The sequence below is a fragment of the Barbus barbus genome, assembly GCF_936440315.1.
Source record: "Barbus barbus genome assembly, chromosome: 30".
NCBI lineage: Eukaryota > Metazoa > Chordata > Actinopteri > Cypriniformes > Cyprinidae > Barbus > Barbus barbus.
The window spans coordinates 5,172,408-5,192,380 of NC_136758.1; the positions used below are offsets into that span (position 1 = coordinate 5,172,408).

Consider the following 19,973-nt stretch of genomic DNA (forward strand, 5'->3'; position numbering starts at 1 on the left):
ACAAAGATAAATACAAAATGTCTCATACTGGTGTTAATGAAAATGTGCGCAATGACAATCTTCCACTCCACCAAATCCATAAAATATCACTGGCATTCATGTTTAGATAGCACGCAGATGCATCATGCCAAGCTTAAAATGTAACACAAGTCATATGAATTGCTCCAAGATTCTCTCCTTTTGTGTTCTACAGAAAAATATAACCGCATATGGTTTGCTAGCTGTATATGACTTGTACTGACATTATGTAAAATGTTCTTATAAACCCATTTACCCTGTAGTGTTAGCTCAGAAGCTGTCTCCATCGTTTCTGCTGACTGAGGCGTTTTGTCTGTGCTGCTCTGCTGATGCTGTACTCCCACAGGGTTAAAGACCCCTGCCCCGGGCATTGCTGACGGAATAAAACTCCCAGGAATAGTACTGGTGGGAGGAATCATGGCTCCAAACGGAGAATCCTTGCTGTTCTCTTGAGTGTTTGGCAACGAATGCTGCAGTAGAGCTATAAAGGCGATAGAGTGATAAAAGGCCCATTTAGTAGCTTGAAAACTGGACCTTAAAAAGGACAGTATTTTCACAAGCAACATTATGCAAAATAAGAATTTTAGAGGCTGGTTAACATACAGGTCTGAGCTGAAGCAAGACTGGTTCCAACTGCTGATGGTCCTACTCCGGGTGTGGCCATGAAACCTGTGAATGAAATTTACAAATCAATGTATATATTAAAAAAAAAATTAAACAAATCCATCGTACAGTTAAAAGCTTCATTATTTAGTATTCAGGTTTGCACCATGTACCTGGAGGAGGCTGTGAGGCATTAAACCCTGCCCTTAGAAATGGTGGTGGGGGACCAAAGCCTGGTGGGGGCATTGTCATGGTGACAGGGAAGGATGGAGGCACAAGGCCAACAGCAGGGACCGTCTGCGCCACTGGAATCTAAAACAAAATAAGCCATCCATGGATAAGTAAACAGTAATTCATTATTAATTCAGTTGTCCTCGTGCCCTATTGACTATTTTAAAGATGTCCTTACAACCTTTCTGGGCCTTGAACATGCATTGTGCTGCTGTCTATACAAGGTCAGAGAGCTCTCAGATTCCATCAAAAATTTCTTAATTTGTCTTCTGAAGATGAACAAAGGTCTTACAATTTTGGAACGACATGAGGGTGAGTCATTAATGACAGGATTTTAATTTTAGGGTATCCCTTTCAGTTACTGTCATAGATTAATGGCTAAACACCATCCCTATTATCTAGTAATTAAATCACATACAACAGTAAGAAACCTAAACATGTTTGCTCAATTTGCCATGGCAATGACAAGGCCCGAATTAGTGTTAACATCATACCTGTATGGGTATCATAGTGACAGGCTGGGTAAAGGCCTCACTGGGTGTGCTGCTTGCTGTACTGGTTTCAGCTGTAACAGACTTGCTCTGAGTCTCTTTGGCAGTCTCAGTATTTCTCTGGGATTCCCATTCTGCATTATAAAAAAACAGTACTGTTATGAATGGGAAAAGTACTGTGTAGAAGATCAAATATATACACAATACATATCAAACTTTCAGCTGCTGAACAAGTAAATTCTTCTCACCATTGTCGACGGTCTCCTGGTCAATCATGCCTCCCTCTGCAAAGTCATCCAGATCATCCAGTTTGACCTTCTCCCATGGGATATAAGTCACCCCAAGGTCCACATCCCAGAACTGCTTATACTCCTGTTTCACCCCTTTATTGAGGGCCCAAGCAATCTGCAAAGCAATGCAAAATGTTTAGACACATTCCTCTCCCAAATATTTTTTAGAACATTGCAAAGATTTCAAGTCAGTGAACATTCTTCACACATACTTTGATGACCTTTGAACCAATTTTGTAGGAGCCTGTGCTCAGTTTCTGAAGGGCACGGTATGAATCCTGACGATGAACCATACAGATGTAAGCACAGCCTCTGGGAGGAATCATCTAGAGAGAAGGAAAAAAAACCATTAAATTCAGACTTATGCAGTGAAAGCTTTAGTTTCCAGATTCACCAACTCTATTAAAAAACAACACCTGAAGACCTACTGAGCTGTCCTAAAACACTTCGTGTTTTAGGGTATTCCTAATTAAACTTCAGCCAAAAACACCTGGAGACTCCAAAAATGCCCCTTGGCTAGATGGCATAACTGATCTAATTAAAAATAAACTAATTTAAAGAGCATTCAAGAGCTCAAGTTTACAGAAACTCGACTCACATTGATAGATTCAATCTGGCCAAACTCTTCGAAGAGGTTAGTAAGATCTTGTTGGGTGGCTTTCTTGTCCACTTGGCCGACCCACAGAGTAGTGCTGCAAACTGAAAGAGGCAGAAATAAATAAAAGGTAACTGACGAGCTACTTTACACTTTATGTGTGCGTGTGTCTATATAAATAAACATAGGGAAATTAACTTGTATTTCAGTTGTGAAAAGGACATTAAATTATCAAGACATTTGCAAGAACTCTTCCATCTCATGGACAAACATGAACATGCTTGCAAAGTCTTAATGAATGTACCATTTTCAGTGGCAATACATAACTGGCCAGAAAATACAAGTAACAGTTCTGTCATCTGTCCTGAAAGAACAATGGACCAACTGGCACAGTACATGTAATTACATTATAATTTTTGGATGAATTATTGCTTTAAGCTCAAAGATCAAAGAAACAGTCAATCGGTAAATGAGGAGGCTTGTGATTTTCCCACTCATATGAACATGATTTAATACAAATCTTAACTGTCTCATCCATAGCACCCAATTACATTTCATAAGATCTTTCTATAATTCTTTAATTTATATATGTCAATTTAACCCTTTAAAACATGTCTGATGTGACTATTGCAAAGCAGTAATTTCTTAAACTTGACCCTTATAAATTCAGAAAGCACAGGTGGACCTCTGTAATCTTACCACTTAGAACCCTTGAGCGGATAGGAGGAAGTCCTTTTTTCTGCCGTTCCTTTTCTCTTTCCCGTGCTCGTCGCTCACTGGAATAAGAACGTGAGGACTTCCTCTTTCTGTCCCTTGAGCGAGACCGTGATCTCTTCCTGTGTTTGCGCTTTCGAGACCCTGAGCGAGACCTTGACCTCCTCCTCTTAGGTGACCTGGGGATGTAAAGAGATTTTCACATGAGAGCTCTTTACCTGTGTCTGAAAATGGAAATAATGGCGCTTTTCCATTGTGTGGAATGGCACATCATGGCTCGGTTCGCGTTTCCACTGCAGTTTAGTACCGCTTTAGAGTGGGCGGGATTATTCACATCGTTATGGTTGAGCCGCCTCTACTGCCGTGAAAAACTTTTTCATTCCACGTCACCCGATCAAGCTCTCGCTGGATCCGCTCCTTGGCTATCAATGAAAGGAAAGTCTGTACTTCCTCAACAGACAACGAAACAGCCATTTTTTGGTTGTTAAAAAAAAGGTGTGCTCATTCAAAACACTTGCGTTTGATCCTTCGCTGGCTGTGCTGATTTAAATCTAGCGGGTCTGTTGTGACGATTTTCTCCGGCCAATCAGTGATCAGCAGAGTTTACCCGTCACGTTTTGGTAACAGTACAGTTCACTTGGACCCTCAACCGAGGTGGTACTGAAAAAGTACCAGGTACTGTGCCCAGCTGAAAACCTCACAAAAGTGAACCGTACTGTGCTGTACCATGCAGTGGAAAAGCGCCATAAGACAAGAACTATTTGGGGAAATTGCTACACCAACCTGGACCGAGATCTTGAACGTGTCCTTGAACGGGTGCTGCTGGTTTTCTTCTCCTCAGCCTCAAAGAGCTCCTCATCTACAGTATCCTGTCCCTCATCAATATCCATGTCCTGCAAAATACACAAGTGAACCTGATGTTTCCACTATCCACTTGTCACTAAGCTTCAATTATTAATCATTGAGTATTACAGACATCCAACAGAAGACAGATTTCATCACTTCTAATACAGGCTTATCCTCCCAACTAAAGTTTGATCCCTGATCATACCTGTTGCTGGTTATCAATGGAGTCATCCATTTTTGCTTCTTGTTCTGGGAGCTGTGGTGGGGCGCTGCTCTGGCCAGGAGGGGCCGAATTTTCAGGACCAAAGATGGCATCCTGGCCCTCCATGGTCATAGACTGTCAAAAAAAAACAAGGCGCATCAATAAATATCAAGGTACAAGAATGACATAAGGGCTCTAACACTTTATGCAAAGAAAGAATCACAGCTTTATGTACCTTCTGTTGATGCTGCTGGTGCTCCATTAGCTGCTTCTGAAACTGTTCGAGGTTTTGCTGCTGAAGATGCTCGGCCAGCTGATGAAATATTGAGCTATTGATGGACTCTGGCACCACCGGTCTAAAAGAGACAGTAAGAACTTGTTTTGCAAAAATAATGTAACAGGGAACAGCTTTTCTTCAAAGTAGCATAAAAAAAACCAAAAATAAAACATACAACTGAGATGTAGCATCTTTCTTCGAATCCTCACTGTGTTCCGACTCGTTCCCAAAATCAAACTGACCCAAAAGCTTCTACAACACAATGGAATAATGCGTTATGCAAGGGTTAAACTAAAAATTAAACTATTTCAGCTAGCAGTGTTCCTAAAAGCTCCCTCACCTTGTTAAATGAGGAAACTCTCTGCTCCAGCGGGTTGAGCGTGTTGGCTGCTGCGGCTGCAGTGAGCTGCGCAGTCAGGGCCTGCAGCTGCACCACCAAACCTGCATCCAGCGCCTGCAGCAGAGAGGGCTGAGGTTTCTGCTGCTGCATCTGGAGGCTCTGAACCAGCTGCTGCAACTAGAAACACACACCAGTCAGAAATACAGCTGTGCAGTGAACAGTGTTTTCAGTAATGGAGGAATCTAACCTGCTGGCCCTGGGGACTCTGTAAGATCTGGGCGACCGCAGCCACTGTGTCTGTGTTGGAGATCTGAGATGCCCAGTCTGGGAGACTCTGCACTATGTTGGCTGGGGTGGCAGGAGTTGCTGGGGTTCCTTTAGGGAGCAGGAGAAAATATACAGATTTAAGAATGTTTTAGAGTTTTTACAAACATTTGTGCAGTAAAGGAGCGGAAATGGAAATGCCAATTTTTGCCTCAAGGTGTCAGCATAAACTAGAAGCTGCTAAAAGTTAAATCAGAATTTTGAGTACTAGGGAAAACTTATGTGACTAGGGGTTTATGTGATTAAGGGTTTGACATATGCTGAAAAAAACAAAAGAGTGTACTGTATAGACAGGAAAAAAATTGTACATCAGAGCATCAACCAGACTATCCTGTCCTTCACTCATGATGAATGTGAAAAGGGCTATTAATTATGAAACAGTATAGAGCATTTAAAACCACTCAAACTGCCATAGTTTTGAATTTCTAACATTAATATTAGGTTACTATAGCAACATTTTAGTTAATGAGTTAGTCTGTTTGTCACATTTGACACATTAACCTAGGTTACATTGAACTTCCCGCACCATAAGGAATGCAGCTGACTGTGATGAGACTTTTTTACATTTTTTTTTTAGAAGACTAGATATTTGGTCATAGTTGGATTACACACAAAAAAATGTGCTTGTTCAATAAACAAAGGAAAACTATTCCACGGAATTAGTAAATCATTACAAGAATAAAACAATGTAAACAAATTGTTGAACAAACTTGATAAAATTAAGTTCCTGTGTCGTCCATACTAGCAATAGTGCATCCAATAAGCTAATGACAATTTAGTTTATTATTATATACAACATATAAGATGAGTAAGTAACTGTGACTTTTCTCATTACTGGCATTAGCACAGTTTTTGCTCTTTGAGTGAAGCATCATGGCCGTCATGTAGCAGAAACTCTTCTAAATCTCCACTACTAACAATCTTTCTCTTTACTGAAAAACACAATAAATAACACTTATAAACTGACTCTCTTAATGCCATCTAATGCAAAGAATGCTGGGAACAACAGACCCACAGCCCAGTTAGTTATGTCACCAAAAATGATTAATGTAGTCCCAATATAACGAATATAAAACATGTTGCCACGTGTATCGTTTCACTGAGGATGCATTATGAATGAATAACTACCAGGAGTAGTGCTGTTGATGGGTACGGCACTGCTGGCAGAGACAGGCGTAACACTGGGGGGTGGGAGCCCTGCAGCCATATCCAGTAGAGGCTGGATGATGTCACTCTTGAAGACATTGTTTTTCTGCCATAGATTTAGTACTCGGACAATCTTACTCTGCAACCCAACATTGAATATGGAAAATAAGCAAATGAAAAAAAAAAAAAAAAAAAGTGTCTAGACAAGACCTTTACCATTTGATTGCAAGGCCATGAGAAACAAACGCACCTTGTCATCAGCTGGGCAGCGGTAGAGGTTTTGGAACGTGCTAATGATGTTCTTACTGAAGCGTGGAGCGAAAACATCTTTCTCTTGACCAAACTGGTGACGAGACTGCCGTACAATGGAGTCGATGACGTACAGACCGGGGACTTTGTATTCAGGCTTGCACTACACACACAAAAGAAAGAAGTAATGAATGATGAAAAAATTTGTGGGTTCTGGGCTTCAAATCACCGCATAATACATTGTTTTTGAAAGAAAACTTGACAACCAGTGATATTCCATGCTTTAAAAATGACAACCATCAGGCATATTTAAAATATCTCATTAAGTACTAAAAGTCTTTGGTGGTCTTGGGCTGACAAATTAACCTTTTAATAAGATATTTTAAGTAAGAATTAGAGACATTTAGAGACAAAACGGCCAATTTCACTGAATGGTGACAGTGTTGCTGCACAATAACACTGTAAAATCATACAAATGAAGTTATATTAAGATACTTTCCTTTATGATTAAATATGCATTACAGGGTTAATAAGTGGCTTAATGTCTTAATGCTATTAACTGACTTTATTCTACATGACACACTTCACATATGAAAATAAAAATACAGTTTGAAAACATTTGGGCTCTCTCTAGGCATTTTCCAAATATCTATTAGTTATTTTACATTTGCATGATAATAACAACTGACCTTTTGAACAAATTTCTCCACACTTTGGACGACATGTTTGTAGAACTGAAAAAAAGAAAAACACATTAACAGCATGAACTGAGGATGAGCATTCACCTTCATCTGGGCACTGACCACATCAACTAAAAGAACCAGAGCTGGACATTGTGACAAAGACCATTAAAATATATCAGTTTCAGTTTCTCAGTGATTATGTCACTTGTATTCAACAGAAATATCCACTGTTTCCTCACCAGTGCATTGCATTTGGGTTAGTTGACAAACATAAGAGGACTTTTTTCGCATACATATGCTTAAGAAAAAACACTTTAAATGCTTTGACCTCTTTTAAACAATATTTGTACATCACTAGTTCACGGTCCTTTGGCGTGATTCATTTTTATTTTTAAAAGAATGTTCCATGCATGCCTCATAAATATGAGCTCATGAAAAATTAAAATACAATGAAATACATGCTATACAAAAGATGTTTTATATGGATTTTAGCATAACAGGCCATTTAAAAATATTAAAGCTATTGTTTTAAACATGCAAGGTCTCTGACATTCTGCATAAATGTACAATATTATGAAACTGAAATGCCGTTGGCCAAAAACTGAAAATGTCCATTAATAATCAATGAAATAAATGTATTTAATAATGAACACTGAAATAGGGGTGTGAGATATTGAAAAAAAGATCTCTCGATATTTTTGGGGATTTTTTCGATAACGATAATTAGACGATATTTTGCAGAGTGTGTTATTGTGCTGATATCTGACTACCGTGGACAGCTGCGGTTTTTGATATTCTTCATATTCTGTGTGGTCAGTTCACATCAGTGATTAAACTTTTCATTTGAGTTTAAATGATTTTTACCTTTAATAAAGCATTTTTCAAAAAGTGTACATCTTTTAAGTCAAATTGTTACATTTAATTAGTCAATTAAGATAACAAACATTTAGGCTGATACCAAACAAATGAAACCACTATCATCAAAATTAATCTTTGCAGAAGTTGCATCTGAAGAGGCATTTAGATGTATTTACACACTATTTAAAGCAGCTCAGAGGGACATGGAGTGCTTTAACCAGTTACAAATGCATTTTAAACATGCAACATTGAACACTTATAGTTAAAATTATTTTAAAATTGAAAATATACTTTGAATGTGACATTAAAAATCGCCAGTAGGTGGCAGCAAGTCACGTGCACCGTTTAACCTGCTTCATCACATTGTAGGCTAATGTAAGCGTGCACTAATGTAAGATGTTTTGTTTGGTTTTTGCAAATTCTTGACATCGTCAAATTGCACTAGGGATGGTTCGATACCATAATTTTGGCTTCGGTACGATACCAGAATGTAGTAACTCGGTATCGATACTAAATCGATACCATAGGTGACAAATAACCAGCCTCAAAAGATAAGTGAATTTAAAAAAAAATATTATTAATAATAATAATAAAAACAGATTCATATGTTAATACCTTTGTATCAAACTGTAACAAAAAACCTAACGGGAACATAGGTTACATTTTGATGTTGGAGAAAAAAAATAAATAGGCTAACTGAAGTAATAAGATATATTCAAGAAATATATTCAAATCTTATCTTTTCAGTGCAAACAGAGTGCAAACTAAATATCTCCTTAAAAAAAAAAAACCTACCGGAAACATAGGTTTCATTTTGAAGAAGTTTGAAGAAAAAAAAAATAGCACTGAAGTTGCGCAATTGATGCAACAAATGTTGCTTTATTGTAAAGTGTTATTCTAACAGTCAAAGTAATATTCAAAATCATGTTATTATTTCTCTCTCTCAGAGTGTTTTCAGATTTCAGACTCAACCAAAGAAAAAGCATTAAATCTAAAGCTCACTCTCTCACTTGCTTCATATTAGCGATCAGCAGCGCGTCAGAAACATTCCCTTCATATCATTGATACTAAAATTAATATAGAAAAACTCTTGCTCAATTCATATCCAATTAAAATTTGATTGTATGAAATGCAAGTGCATGTATTACATGACCAAAACTTCATTGATTCTAGCATGTCTCACATGCACATTTGTGCTTACTGTATTACATCTGAATGTGCGTTGATCAGATGTAAATAAAAGGTCAAATCAAATCTGAATTTATGAATGATGCACTCACCTGTCGATCTCTTAATTCTTTGAAAAGATCAGGATGAGCAAGCGACAAATGCTTAAAAAGATTTGATGTGTTCCTGTGGCAACATGATTTAGGCCTATAGCAACGCTTGCATACAGGTGCAGTAAGGACAGTTCCTTCACCTTTGTCATCTGTTTTTTTTATCCAAAGTAATGCCATATTTCACTTCTACTGTTCTCTTTATTTATTAATTTTGGGTGCGCTGAGTTTAATCTGTTTGATCCATCGCGTTGTTCTGTTGTCACATTTACCGGTTGCGCAGCAATTTGGGAAGCACTGCCACCTACAGGTGCATTTTGCAACAGCAGCGTATGAAATACCGAATTGAGCAAAATTATGATATCGTACCGTTTGAAATATAACATATACCGGTATTTTTCCAGTATCGGTATACCGCGCATGCCTAAATTGCACATCTTTAAAACAACAATTATGACATTATTGCAGACGATATATTGCACACCTCTACTTAACGAAATAAAACAAATCAAAAACAAACTTTCACTATAATCATAATCCATAAAGATGCATTTCTCTTTAAAAGTAACAAAGCTTATTGTGATTAGTAATAGACTAGACAGATTTTGAGATCAAAGAATCCATATTGGTATCGATTGAAAACAAGAAATTGATAGTTAATCCAGCACTAGAATCCACACAGCTAACATATTCACATGTTGTAGTTTGTCCATGTACATGTGTGCACTAAATAAACACTCACAGTCAAAACACACCATCAGAGAAATGCTAATTAAACCTCAGTTTCAGTCACTGCTTTCCTCCAAAACCATTTTGGCCAAAAATATTCTGGTGCATCCTTACTATAAATGCATTTCCATGGACAAAATGCACCTGAAAACCACAGAGTGAGCTGCTGTGGGTAAAGTACATGATCCAAACTCTGAGAATACTTTATGATATCCCTCTGGAGATGTTTTGACATGCCCTGACATTTGTGCTCAATTCAGTTACTTAACATTTTCATGGCTAGAGTCTGATTACACTGTATTTAGCACAACCTGTAATACAATAATATTTGATCAGCTTGTGTACACAATTCACAAGTTCATGATAACAGAGTAGACCTCTGTTATCATGAAAAAAGCCAGGAAATTTCAGTTTCATTTCAATTTCAGTTCAGTTTCAGTTCAGGGGCTATGTAACTACTAGGGCTGGGTATCGAGTTCGATACTTTTTAGGCACCGACCGAATTGCCTCGATACCACAGAGTATCGAAAAACGTCTTGTCGTTCGGTACCAAATTTCGATACCCAAGGAGTTAATCTCATTAACGTCAGTGAGCCAATAATCCTGCAGCACTAGGTGTGTTTGACTAGAAGTGACGCGGTGCTGATAGATCAGTGTTTGACATCCGCGAGAGCGTTTCGAAAGCGCACGGGGAGCAGTCTGCTCTCTATATCGCGCAGTTTCGCTTACTTGACACAGACTGAAGCTCGCGTGACATTTCAGCGTCTGCCGTCTCACTAAATGAGGACATAAACACATGAACAACATCTCCAGAACTGCTCTGAGAGTCACGTCATGAGCATTTTACCATTTGATTTGAGTAAAACTTGCATCATATCATATACACACACAACTGTAAAGGTATTCCCGGAAACCCGTCAAAATAAAAGTTCGGATTAACTTGGAAGACACTGCGGCAAAAATAAATAAATTAATATTGTTCAGCAGAGTGTACATACTGCTACTAGTCTAGGCTACTATTAAAATTATTAAAACTCTATTTTTTAATTAATGATCACACAACATTTCTTCCATGTTTTGATTTTAATAGTAAAATTTTGTTTTCCAAAATAAATAAAGTTTTATTTTCAATAATTTAAAAGAAAAATGAAATGAATGTTTTATGCCTTCATTTAAAAACCAGATACAGAACACAGAATTTCTGAGGAAAAAGAAAACATTTCATAAGGCTGTTTTAAGAATAAATTTGAATAAACTAAGTAGTTTTTATGCATTCAAATAATTAGACATAGGGCCTACTACAACATAGAATTGAATAACAATAAAACATATTGTGAAAGAAAAAACTTTAAAAAAGATTTTAAATTTCTTGAAGTCTTTAACAACCTAGAATAAATGAATAGAAATGATGATTCTGTCTGAGCTATGCGTTTTAAAACGAGCACGCACTAGTGTAAACTGAAAACTATTTGAGCTTTATTAAAATTATTTGTACTTATTTATTGTGTTGGCTATATTTTGTTCCTTTGTGCAGTGGCTCAGGAGATGAGTCTTTGAGTCTGTATACATGTCAACAAGCTGAAAAAAATAAAACCAAAGTTTTTTTGAGATAATAATCTTGTTAAAACTGTTTTCATAAAATTGGTATCGAAAAAAAGTATCGTTAAGCATAAAGTAGCTGTGTTTTTTCACAAGCGTAAAAATGTGACGTCCGATCTACTCAGTCACCGCCTTCAGTCACCATCCCAAGCACCGCCCACCGTCCTTTTGCCAAACCCCCAGACAGCATCGTGTCCATGCCATTGCTGACCAACAACACGGAAACATGTTGAAAAGGTTAACTTTAACGGACGAAACCAGATCAGCCGACCTGTAACGTTACACTCTCACTCAAATAATGGACGATCTGACAGGATTGTTACTATGAGGTGGATCATGTCTAACATGTATAGTAAAGACAAACTCACCGTGTCCATCTCGTCATGATGAAGATGTAAATACATTTCAATTTCAAGCAGACAACTATTTTTACAGCTACATTATTATTCCAGCCACAATTAAATCGCAATGTATATACAATTACAAATGATTATATGTAAATCGTCAGTTTGTTTCACACACATGCACACAGATATTATTTCATACACAACAGTCGTGAGATGCAAGAAATCTTCAGACGCGCCCATAACAACAAAAGACAATACTTTATTGAACATTTTCTGATAAGAAGCGTGTGCTGCAAAGGCGAGCATTTTTGACAATGGTTTCCATCCAGTCAACTCATTTTATCTCGTTTAACCACAGCTGTAGTCAGTTTTTTTGTCTGGCAGTGGCAGCAGATTCTGGCACTCAAACATCACAACAAGATGATATTTTAAGCTCCTTATGAAGTCGAATCTGTGCTAGTTTGTTTTGCTTCCAGCTTAGCGCGGTGACGTAATTGTGACCTCAGCCCTACATGACCCTAGTTACCTGTGATTGGCCAGCCGTGTGTCACTCAGAAAACAACAGGCCAATCAGAAGAGATGCTCATGAATATTAATTAGACAGGCCAAATCGACCTGTTTTTACCAGAGCTCAAGAGCTGTAAAAATATATTGAGATGGTTTTTGGTACTTATACCGCAAATATATATTCTTAAGGACATCAAAACCTAAAATAAAACTATGGGACCTTTAATAGATTAATAGAATAAAGACCAAAAATTACCAGTTAGATTTACCCAAAGCGAATTATATCTCATGTTTAACTGCTACAGAGACATCAGAGCCAGCGGCAAATGTTAGAAGGACTAGCCGAGGTTATGCTCCCCTCTTCGAGATACATGAGCACTGAGCGCCCAGTGATCGCGTGGACCTCACGTCTCCGAAATCTGCGAAGCACATTTTCAAATAGGTGCTGTCTTTTTTAATAAACTGCAGATTTGAGTTTCAAACAACTACATTCTCGCCTGAAATACTTTTAAAATTACATTTCATGACACAATAACAGTAATATATTTTTTTTTAATTCTGCAAATATATGGTGGTTGAAATTCAATGCTGCGTGAACTCAACCAATCAGCACGTTCAGCGCCCAAGTCCCGTACCTTTGAAAAAGTACTACCTCGTGAGCAGGGACTTTCTGAGGGGCAAATTCGTACCGTCAGAATGATTACCGGCCCAAAGTCCCTAGTTCCTGGGGAAAGTTCCTGCGGTGGAAACGAGGCTTAAGTAATAAATGTCTTTCTTCACATGAAGCCAAACTTTTATTTTGATGGGTTGCCGTGAAGAACTTGCATCTGTTGTTCATGTGATATGACCGTAGCTTTCTCATATTAAAAGGTAAAATGCTAATGAAGTGACTCTTAGAGCAGCTGGAGATGATATTCGTGTGTTCTAGACGTGCTGGTATTTGGACACATGCGCTCTCATGTAAAGGAGCACGGATGAGAAGCGCATGCAGAAATACATTCACTCTCTGACAGCAGATGGCGCTGAACAGCAGAAATGCAGCCATTACCCCGGAAAACCCAGAAACAAAGCAGCTGCACTACTTTCCGTTTCTGAAATGCGTTTAAATAATTTAAATAGCCATTCACATTTTTGTATTCACTATGGTGTTCATCACAGCGCCAAATACTTAAAGGGTCTTCGGATACCCATTTTCCACAAGTTGATATGATTCTTTAGGGTCTTAATGAAAAGTCTATAACATACTTGTTAAACTTTCTCAATGGTAGTGTAAAAAAAACGCCCTTTTTTCCCTGTCAAAATCAGCTCTGTTTTAAGTAAGCTGTTTTTAGTCCATGTCGCTTTAAATGCTAATGAGCTCTGTTGACCCCGCCCCTCTCTTGATCCTCTCTGATGATCAGTACTGTTTACTTTACATTATTAGGAACTAGTACATTATTAGGAAAGGCGATTTGCAAATATTCATTTAAAAAAAACCTTACACACTTCTTCTGTAGATGAAGCTGGATCACAAATGATTCGTGTGAACAGACGCATTTAGGCAGATCGGGATCGGCGCATTCCCTTCAAAATGAAGGGTAACGTTAATCCTCAGCGGCTCAGATTTCGGGCGTAAACGACGACTGCTATATTCATTATTACATCCAACAACAAAACACCTCAATCGCTTAATCGGAGACATCTTGTCTTCTCCTGCACCGGAGTCAACACAGCACAATGGCAGACCGCTCACTCAGGACGGGTGTAAGGTAAGACGGCTTTGTGCATCAACTATCGTGGGAGCGGCCTGTGCAGAACTACATTATTCTGACAGGAATCTCAGAACAGCCTGATTTGAGAAAGGGGATTTTTATCCTGGGTGGATTTTTTATCATTATAGGATGGATGTGTACACACACTTCCAACACACATTTATGTTCAAACAAATTGTAAAGTGAATTTTGCATCTGATGACGCCTTTAAATATTTAGACTTAATAGTAGGGCTGTGTATCGGCAAGAGTCTAGCGATACGATACACATCACGATACAGGGGTTGCGATACGATATATTGCGATACTGTAAGCAAGGCGATATATTGGGATATTTCTTATTTTAGGAATAGGACATATATTTTTTAGGAAAGCAGTCATTAAGAACACACCACCATATGCAAACCTTATATATAATAAATAAAAATAGTTTAACCAGAACACACTGGGATCTGCATTTGCAATAATCAGTCCCTATAACATTCAACATTATTGAACCACTTTTTGTGCAGTACGAGTCAAGGGGGAAATATTCAAGTGCTTGCATGATTCTTTAGTTAAATGTATGTATAAAATGTATTTTATAAAAAGATATTTATAGACTCTACTTTAAAGTTTCACAGTTTAAGTTTACAATTGTGACATGCAATGTCATAACATTTGATCTGAACAAAAAATTACATCTGCTTAATATCAATGAAAAATAAAGTGCTTGCTGGATTCCTAAAGAAAACAAAACAATTGTAAAACAATCAAATAAATACAGATGTTAAACATTCTCAGAACTTTTCAACTTGGATTTGACAGGTTTTTCAGTTTGTATTTATGTTCCGCGTGGAATCGCCGAGACAGCGACGCGAGCACCGCCCCAACTGCACAAAACGCCCTCGAATTACGAGAGAAAGCTGCAGCTGCGCAAAGGCTCTTCAACACGGGACGCGGCAAGCGGCAGAACCGAGGTTGCACTCTCACCGCGATCCCGGGGCGGACATTACCACAAAAGCATCCTCCATTACTGGCGGAGAACTATATTAACGCTAACATTAGTGGAGTGCCCTGATGCTAGTATTTCCTGTCACTGGTTAAGTTCAGAGATGAAGACTGATATCTAGCGGTCGGGATATGAACTCAAAAACTAAACAACTGCCATGAATCTTGTATGATTTTTTTTTTTTTTTAAATATCAATATTCCGTTTTGGAGAATCGATACAGTATCGCCAAACAAAATATTGCGATATTCACATGTATCGATATTTTCTTACACCCCTACTTAATAGGCTGTTAATATTCAATTTTTTTACATTTTGATCTGGACTATAACATGCCCTAGATATTGAAAGCGTTTTGATTCTTTATTGTTCAGTCACACTTTACATTAGGGCTTCATTAGTTAACAAACTGCCAATGAAAGATTCTTCTAAACATTCATTAATCTTAGGTAATTCCAATATTTAATAACATGTTGTTAAAATCAAAAGTTGCTACTGTGTTATTTAATGAGCTAACATGAACTAAGAGTTATTTTTTTAACAAAGATGAACAACTTCTGTAGCAAATGTAGGTATTGGTCATTGTGAATTTTGATACATTAACTAAGGTTAACTAATGAGATCTTATTGTAAAGTGATACTTATTGGTCTTTAAACATTTTACACCGATTAAAGTGCAAAAGAATTATAAAGTCCCCCTGTAGTCAAATATTTTATCCCTTAAAACTCATCTTTGATCATCAAAATAACGTTTTTTCTTGTGAAAATAATTCTCATGCCTTAAAATAGCTTGAATGTAACTCTACACCCTTGCCTCATTTACTTTACGTATGAATATGCAAATTAGCCCCACCTCCACTCAGTCACACCAGCCAGTGCCTGCTGATCCACTGAACTGTAGTAAACGCGAAACAATGGCATACACGGATAATGACTGATTAAACTGTTTTTACTAGTAGATATCGACAGTGAATACTATAACATTCGTTAAAGTTACTTGCTTGACTATGTTGTGTCCTAAAATGGCTTTAAGACTGAATGCAGCAGTTTGAGATTCTAATTCGCGCCCGTGAGTAACGCGTGTGAAGTGCAGACGCCGATGCGGGAGAGGTGGTTCTAACTCCGGGCTACTTTTACACGGTTTGGTTTTGGTATTGGTATATTTTGCATGATACTGATAGGAATCTATCCCTTAACGTGGTTGGTTATTGAATTTTATGATGTAGCAAACCGAAGGCTGTTTCAAACCGCGTTTCTGGGTCAGCCTTTTGGAAACTACAGTTTTAGGGAGAAAATACTCAGCAAAGGTGCTGATTAATGGATTGGCACATTGTTTGTCTAAAAGCATATTAAAAACACCACATACACAAACAACAAATTTTCACTACAGGGGGACTTTAACTTATTTTTTTGTGTATTGCTTTTCTGTATTTAAATGTTCAGTTATTTTAGTTATAAGAAAAATTATTAAACCTGTTGTATTATTATTAAAATATTGTATTATGACAACACTTTTTGCAACAAATTTTCAATATCATGATAACATATACCGTGATAAAAGAATTAGCAATTAATCGCAACATGAAAATTTGATACCGGCATATCCCTAGTGTGTTCATATCGTCATATAGTGAGACAGCAGAGGCTAAAAACACTGCAAGCATCATCCGCGCTTTAGTATGTGTGTAGTAAACAAAAGAGTGCATCTGCACCATCTGCAATCATGGTGCCTTATGCGTGATGTCAAATGCTTCAGCAGATTTTTAGTATTAATATAGCATTTCACCTGAGCATTGCAAAACAAATATTGTTTTGTTCGTCAACAGTATCTCTGCCATGATAAGCACTGAATGAATTAAAGGCTTTCTGTTGTAAGAGCGTGCGAGGTAAATAAGAGGAAGACATCTAGTGAAGAAGACTAATGATAAGATTCATGTTAATCTGATCGCGTGTTAAATGTTTGCTGAAATACTGGAAAATATCAAGTCACGACTTTTGAGAATCAATATCGAACAAGCATTTTTGAAAAAAGCTGTCAGCCACCGCCACCATTTTTGATTATTTTCCCTAGCATTTCATGACCCCCAGAATATTTTGTTCTCCATCTTCAAGCATTCTTTTTTAATCAACACTTGAATGAAACATTGAAAAATCTTTGACCAAAAAGCTGAGAAAATTGCGTTTATCAAATGCTACAATTAATTTTTAAAAGTTACAAATCAATAACAATAATATAGACTGTCAACATCAACAAAAGCAATCTTAACTGCAAAAGCAGAACAGAAGCTGCATCTGACATGGCATTTATGTTTATTTTCACACATTTTTATGCTGCTCATGTACATGCATTTACTCAAAAACTGTTTACTCAAAATGTAAATAGCCAATAAATTAAAAAACAGGAACTCGGAGGAGGAAGCTTCAAAATCACAACAAAGATCATTGTTGATTATTGCTATTGATATTGTAATGATTATTAATGGTGACTGAAGAATAAAAGTTATGGACCACTTCAGTGTTGATACAAAATGAGACAATACCATTTTTAATCGATATAGGCCTACATTAGTTTGAAATGAGTGTATCTGAAAAATAGCGGAGGACACAGAGTGAGCTGCTGTGGCAGTTTGAGACATGCTTTATATCAAGGGCTTTAAAATAACTCGTAATATAGAGTTAATTGCTGCTAATTTAAAAGTGAAAGTAAAATGCGCATGATGCTTTTATAAGCTATTTAAGCAAAGGAAAGTGAAGGAAAGAGGGAAAACTCAAACTAAAAACAAAACTGCTTGATATGGAACCGCCGCAAATTTAAAAGTGAAAGTAAAACGTGCACAGTGCTTTTTCAAACTAGGCTATTTAAAAGCGAAGGAAAGTGAGGGAAAGAGGGAAAACTCAAACGAACTAAAAGCAAACAACTGCTTGATGCCGAATTGCCGCTAATTTGAAAGTGAAAGTAAAATGCGCACGGCGCTTATTTAAAAGGAAAGCGAGGAAAAGAGGAAAACTCAAACAAAAAAAATATAAATGTACAAAGAACTTGTATGGAGATTTTTCCATCTACAGATTTTTCCCTGACCTTCATTTCCCTGTAAATTAAGGGTGCACACTATTGCTGAAAAGCACAATCACAACTTAGTAATCGGATCTCCGTCAGATCTCTAAACAAGGCCATATCTGCAGATTAATTTTTTTTCTGTAGAAGCACTTTTTAAATTTGAACTAGCATCTCATGACTACATGACATTATGTACAAGAAGCTGCAAAAGACACAGGTGCAAGTGGAATGCAATATGTAATTATAATGGGCAATATATTGCATCACCAAAAATGATTGAGGTCATGTACATATATTGTGCGATAAGTCGATATATTAATTATTGCGACAGGCCTAGTTATAACGCTCAATGCTGTAAATTGTGTGCAAAAAAAATCTGATGCAACGTGAGCAAATCTACTGAATGTAATGCCACAATTGATACTTTTTAGTTAATTCACATTTCATTTCATTTGTGACAGGCATAAAATATCTAGCTTAATTGTGTAGGGACATCTTTTGCCCACTTATATTGAACTCAGGGTGCATATGTGTTGATTTTGGTGGCATTTTCCCCCCAAGCCCCTGTTAATTTCCAACCCTGGTCTATATATGCTGTAAAAAATATCAATTCAAATATTTATACAATACAGACCGTTTCAAAGCACCTTCACAGTAATAAAATACTGGAAAGTATAAAATAGGAAAATAACCTATGCAAACTTCAAATATGAAAATGCTTTGATTAATTGACAAGTAAATAAGACAACTCCTTGAATCCTCAATCTTTTGCAGAAGACAAAAGCACACCAAACAAGCAGGCTAAGATCCACCTTTTCAGGGGGTCTCAGTCTGCTTCCAAATGAACTCTAGTGCAGTTCAACTTAACTATGAATGTCACACAGACCAAAAACCTCCAAACAAACCAAAGCAGCTTAGGATGTTTGCTAAAAGTACCCCTGCTGAAGTATTGGCCCACTTTGGACATTTAAAACAAAAAACTACTCCTCAGCAGAAAATGCATTCTAATATCCTAAACGGTCTCTAAAACATATCCAATCACTGTAAACCCGAACAGTACTACTAACTTATAAAGATATAACGATTAAGAACACTGTACTTAAAGTCTGTTAAATCGTTGATGCAACTTATAACAATTAAATTTTTTGAACGAGGAATTAAGTTTTATTTTTGTGTGGCTCAACATTTTTGAGTAAACCCTTCTACTTAAATTATTATTTTTATTATTTACTGAGTGACGTAAAGTGACGTCACGATGTTACTCTAACCGACGTTATCAGAAGAATCCATTCAACATGGTGGATACTCGCACGCGCCCGAGCAAACTTAATGGAACAACTTGCAAGTAAATCAAACAAGAAACGAGTGTGAGGAGAACTGTTCTTCAAGACATGAAATGTAAGTATTGAGTGCATTAATAGAACTGCTGTTGGCAGTAAACAGTTGAGGTCAGAAGTTTACTTACACCTAGCAGAACCTACTAAATTATTTTACCAATATAAGAGGGATCATACAAAATGCATGCTATTTTTTATTACTGACCTGAATAAGATTTTACATAAGACATTTACATATATTCCACAAGAGAAAATAGTTACATTTATAAAAATGACCCCGTTCAAAAGTTTAGATCCCCTTGATTCTTAATACTGTGTTGTTACCTGGATGATCCACAGCTGTGTTTTTTTGTTTAGTGACAGCTGTTAATGCAGAAATTAGATGTATTACATAAATGCCTGATATATAGTTTATGCAACTTGGCTCTTAAGAAATATGATAAATAAGATACACTGTCAAGCCCTGTCCCTATAAAGATATAACTTTGCCTGAAATAACACAGCCATGAATT

At 37.1% G+C, this 19,973-nt stretch overlaps 1 protein-coding gene across 1 annotated transcript in view; it reads right to left on the reverse strand.

Annotated features, from left to right (window-relative positions):
- Positions 1-19,973, reverse strand: part of scaf8 (SR-related CTD-associated factor 8) — a 55,064-nt gene that overhangs the window by 2,964 nt on the left and 32,127 nt on the right. Inside the window, exons 3-19 of the mRNA XM_079385605.1 lie at positions 7,016-7,060; positions 6,328-6,489; positions 6,060-6,216; positions 4,855-4,982; positions 4,608-4,784; positions 4,443-4,519; positions 4,226-4,346; positions 3,994-4,125; positions 3,726-3,835; positions 2,928-3,121; positions 2,232-2,332; positions 1,846-1,959; positions 1,592-1,748; positions 1,347-1,477; positions 795-933; positions 622-687; positions 275-499 (exon numbers count right to left, since the gene is read on the reverse strand). Of these exons, the coding sequence (XP_079241731.1) occupies positions 275-499; positions 622-687; positions 795-933; positions 1,347-1,477; positions 1,592-1,748; positions 1,846-1,959; positions 2,232-2,332; positions 2,928-3,121; positions 3,726-3,835; positions 3,994-4,125; positions 4,226-4,346; positions 4,443-4,519; positions 4,608-4,784; positions 4,855-4,982; positions 6,060-6,216; positions 6,328-6,489; positions 7,016-7,060 (2,236 nt within the window). The remainder of the gene's footprint in view (positions 1-274; positions 500-621; positions 688-794; positions 934-1,346; positions 1,478-1,591; positions 1,749-1,845; positions 1,960-2,231; positions 2,333-2,927; positions 3,122-3,725; positions 3,836-3,993; positions 4,126-4,225; positions 4,347-4,442; positions 4,520-4,607; positions 4,785-4,854; positions 4,983-6,059; positions 6,217-6,327; positions 6,490-7,015; positions 7,061-19,973) is intronic.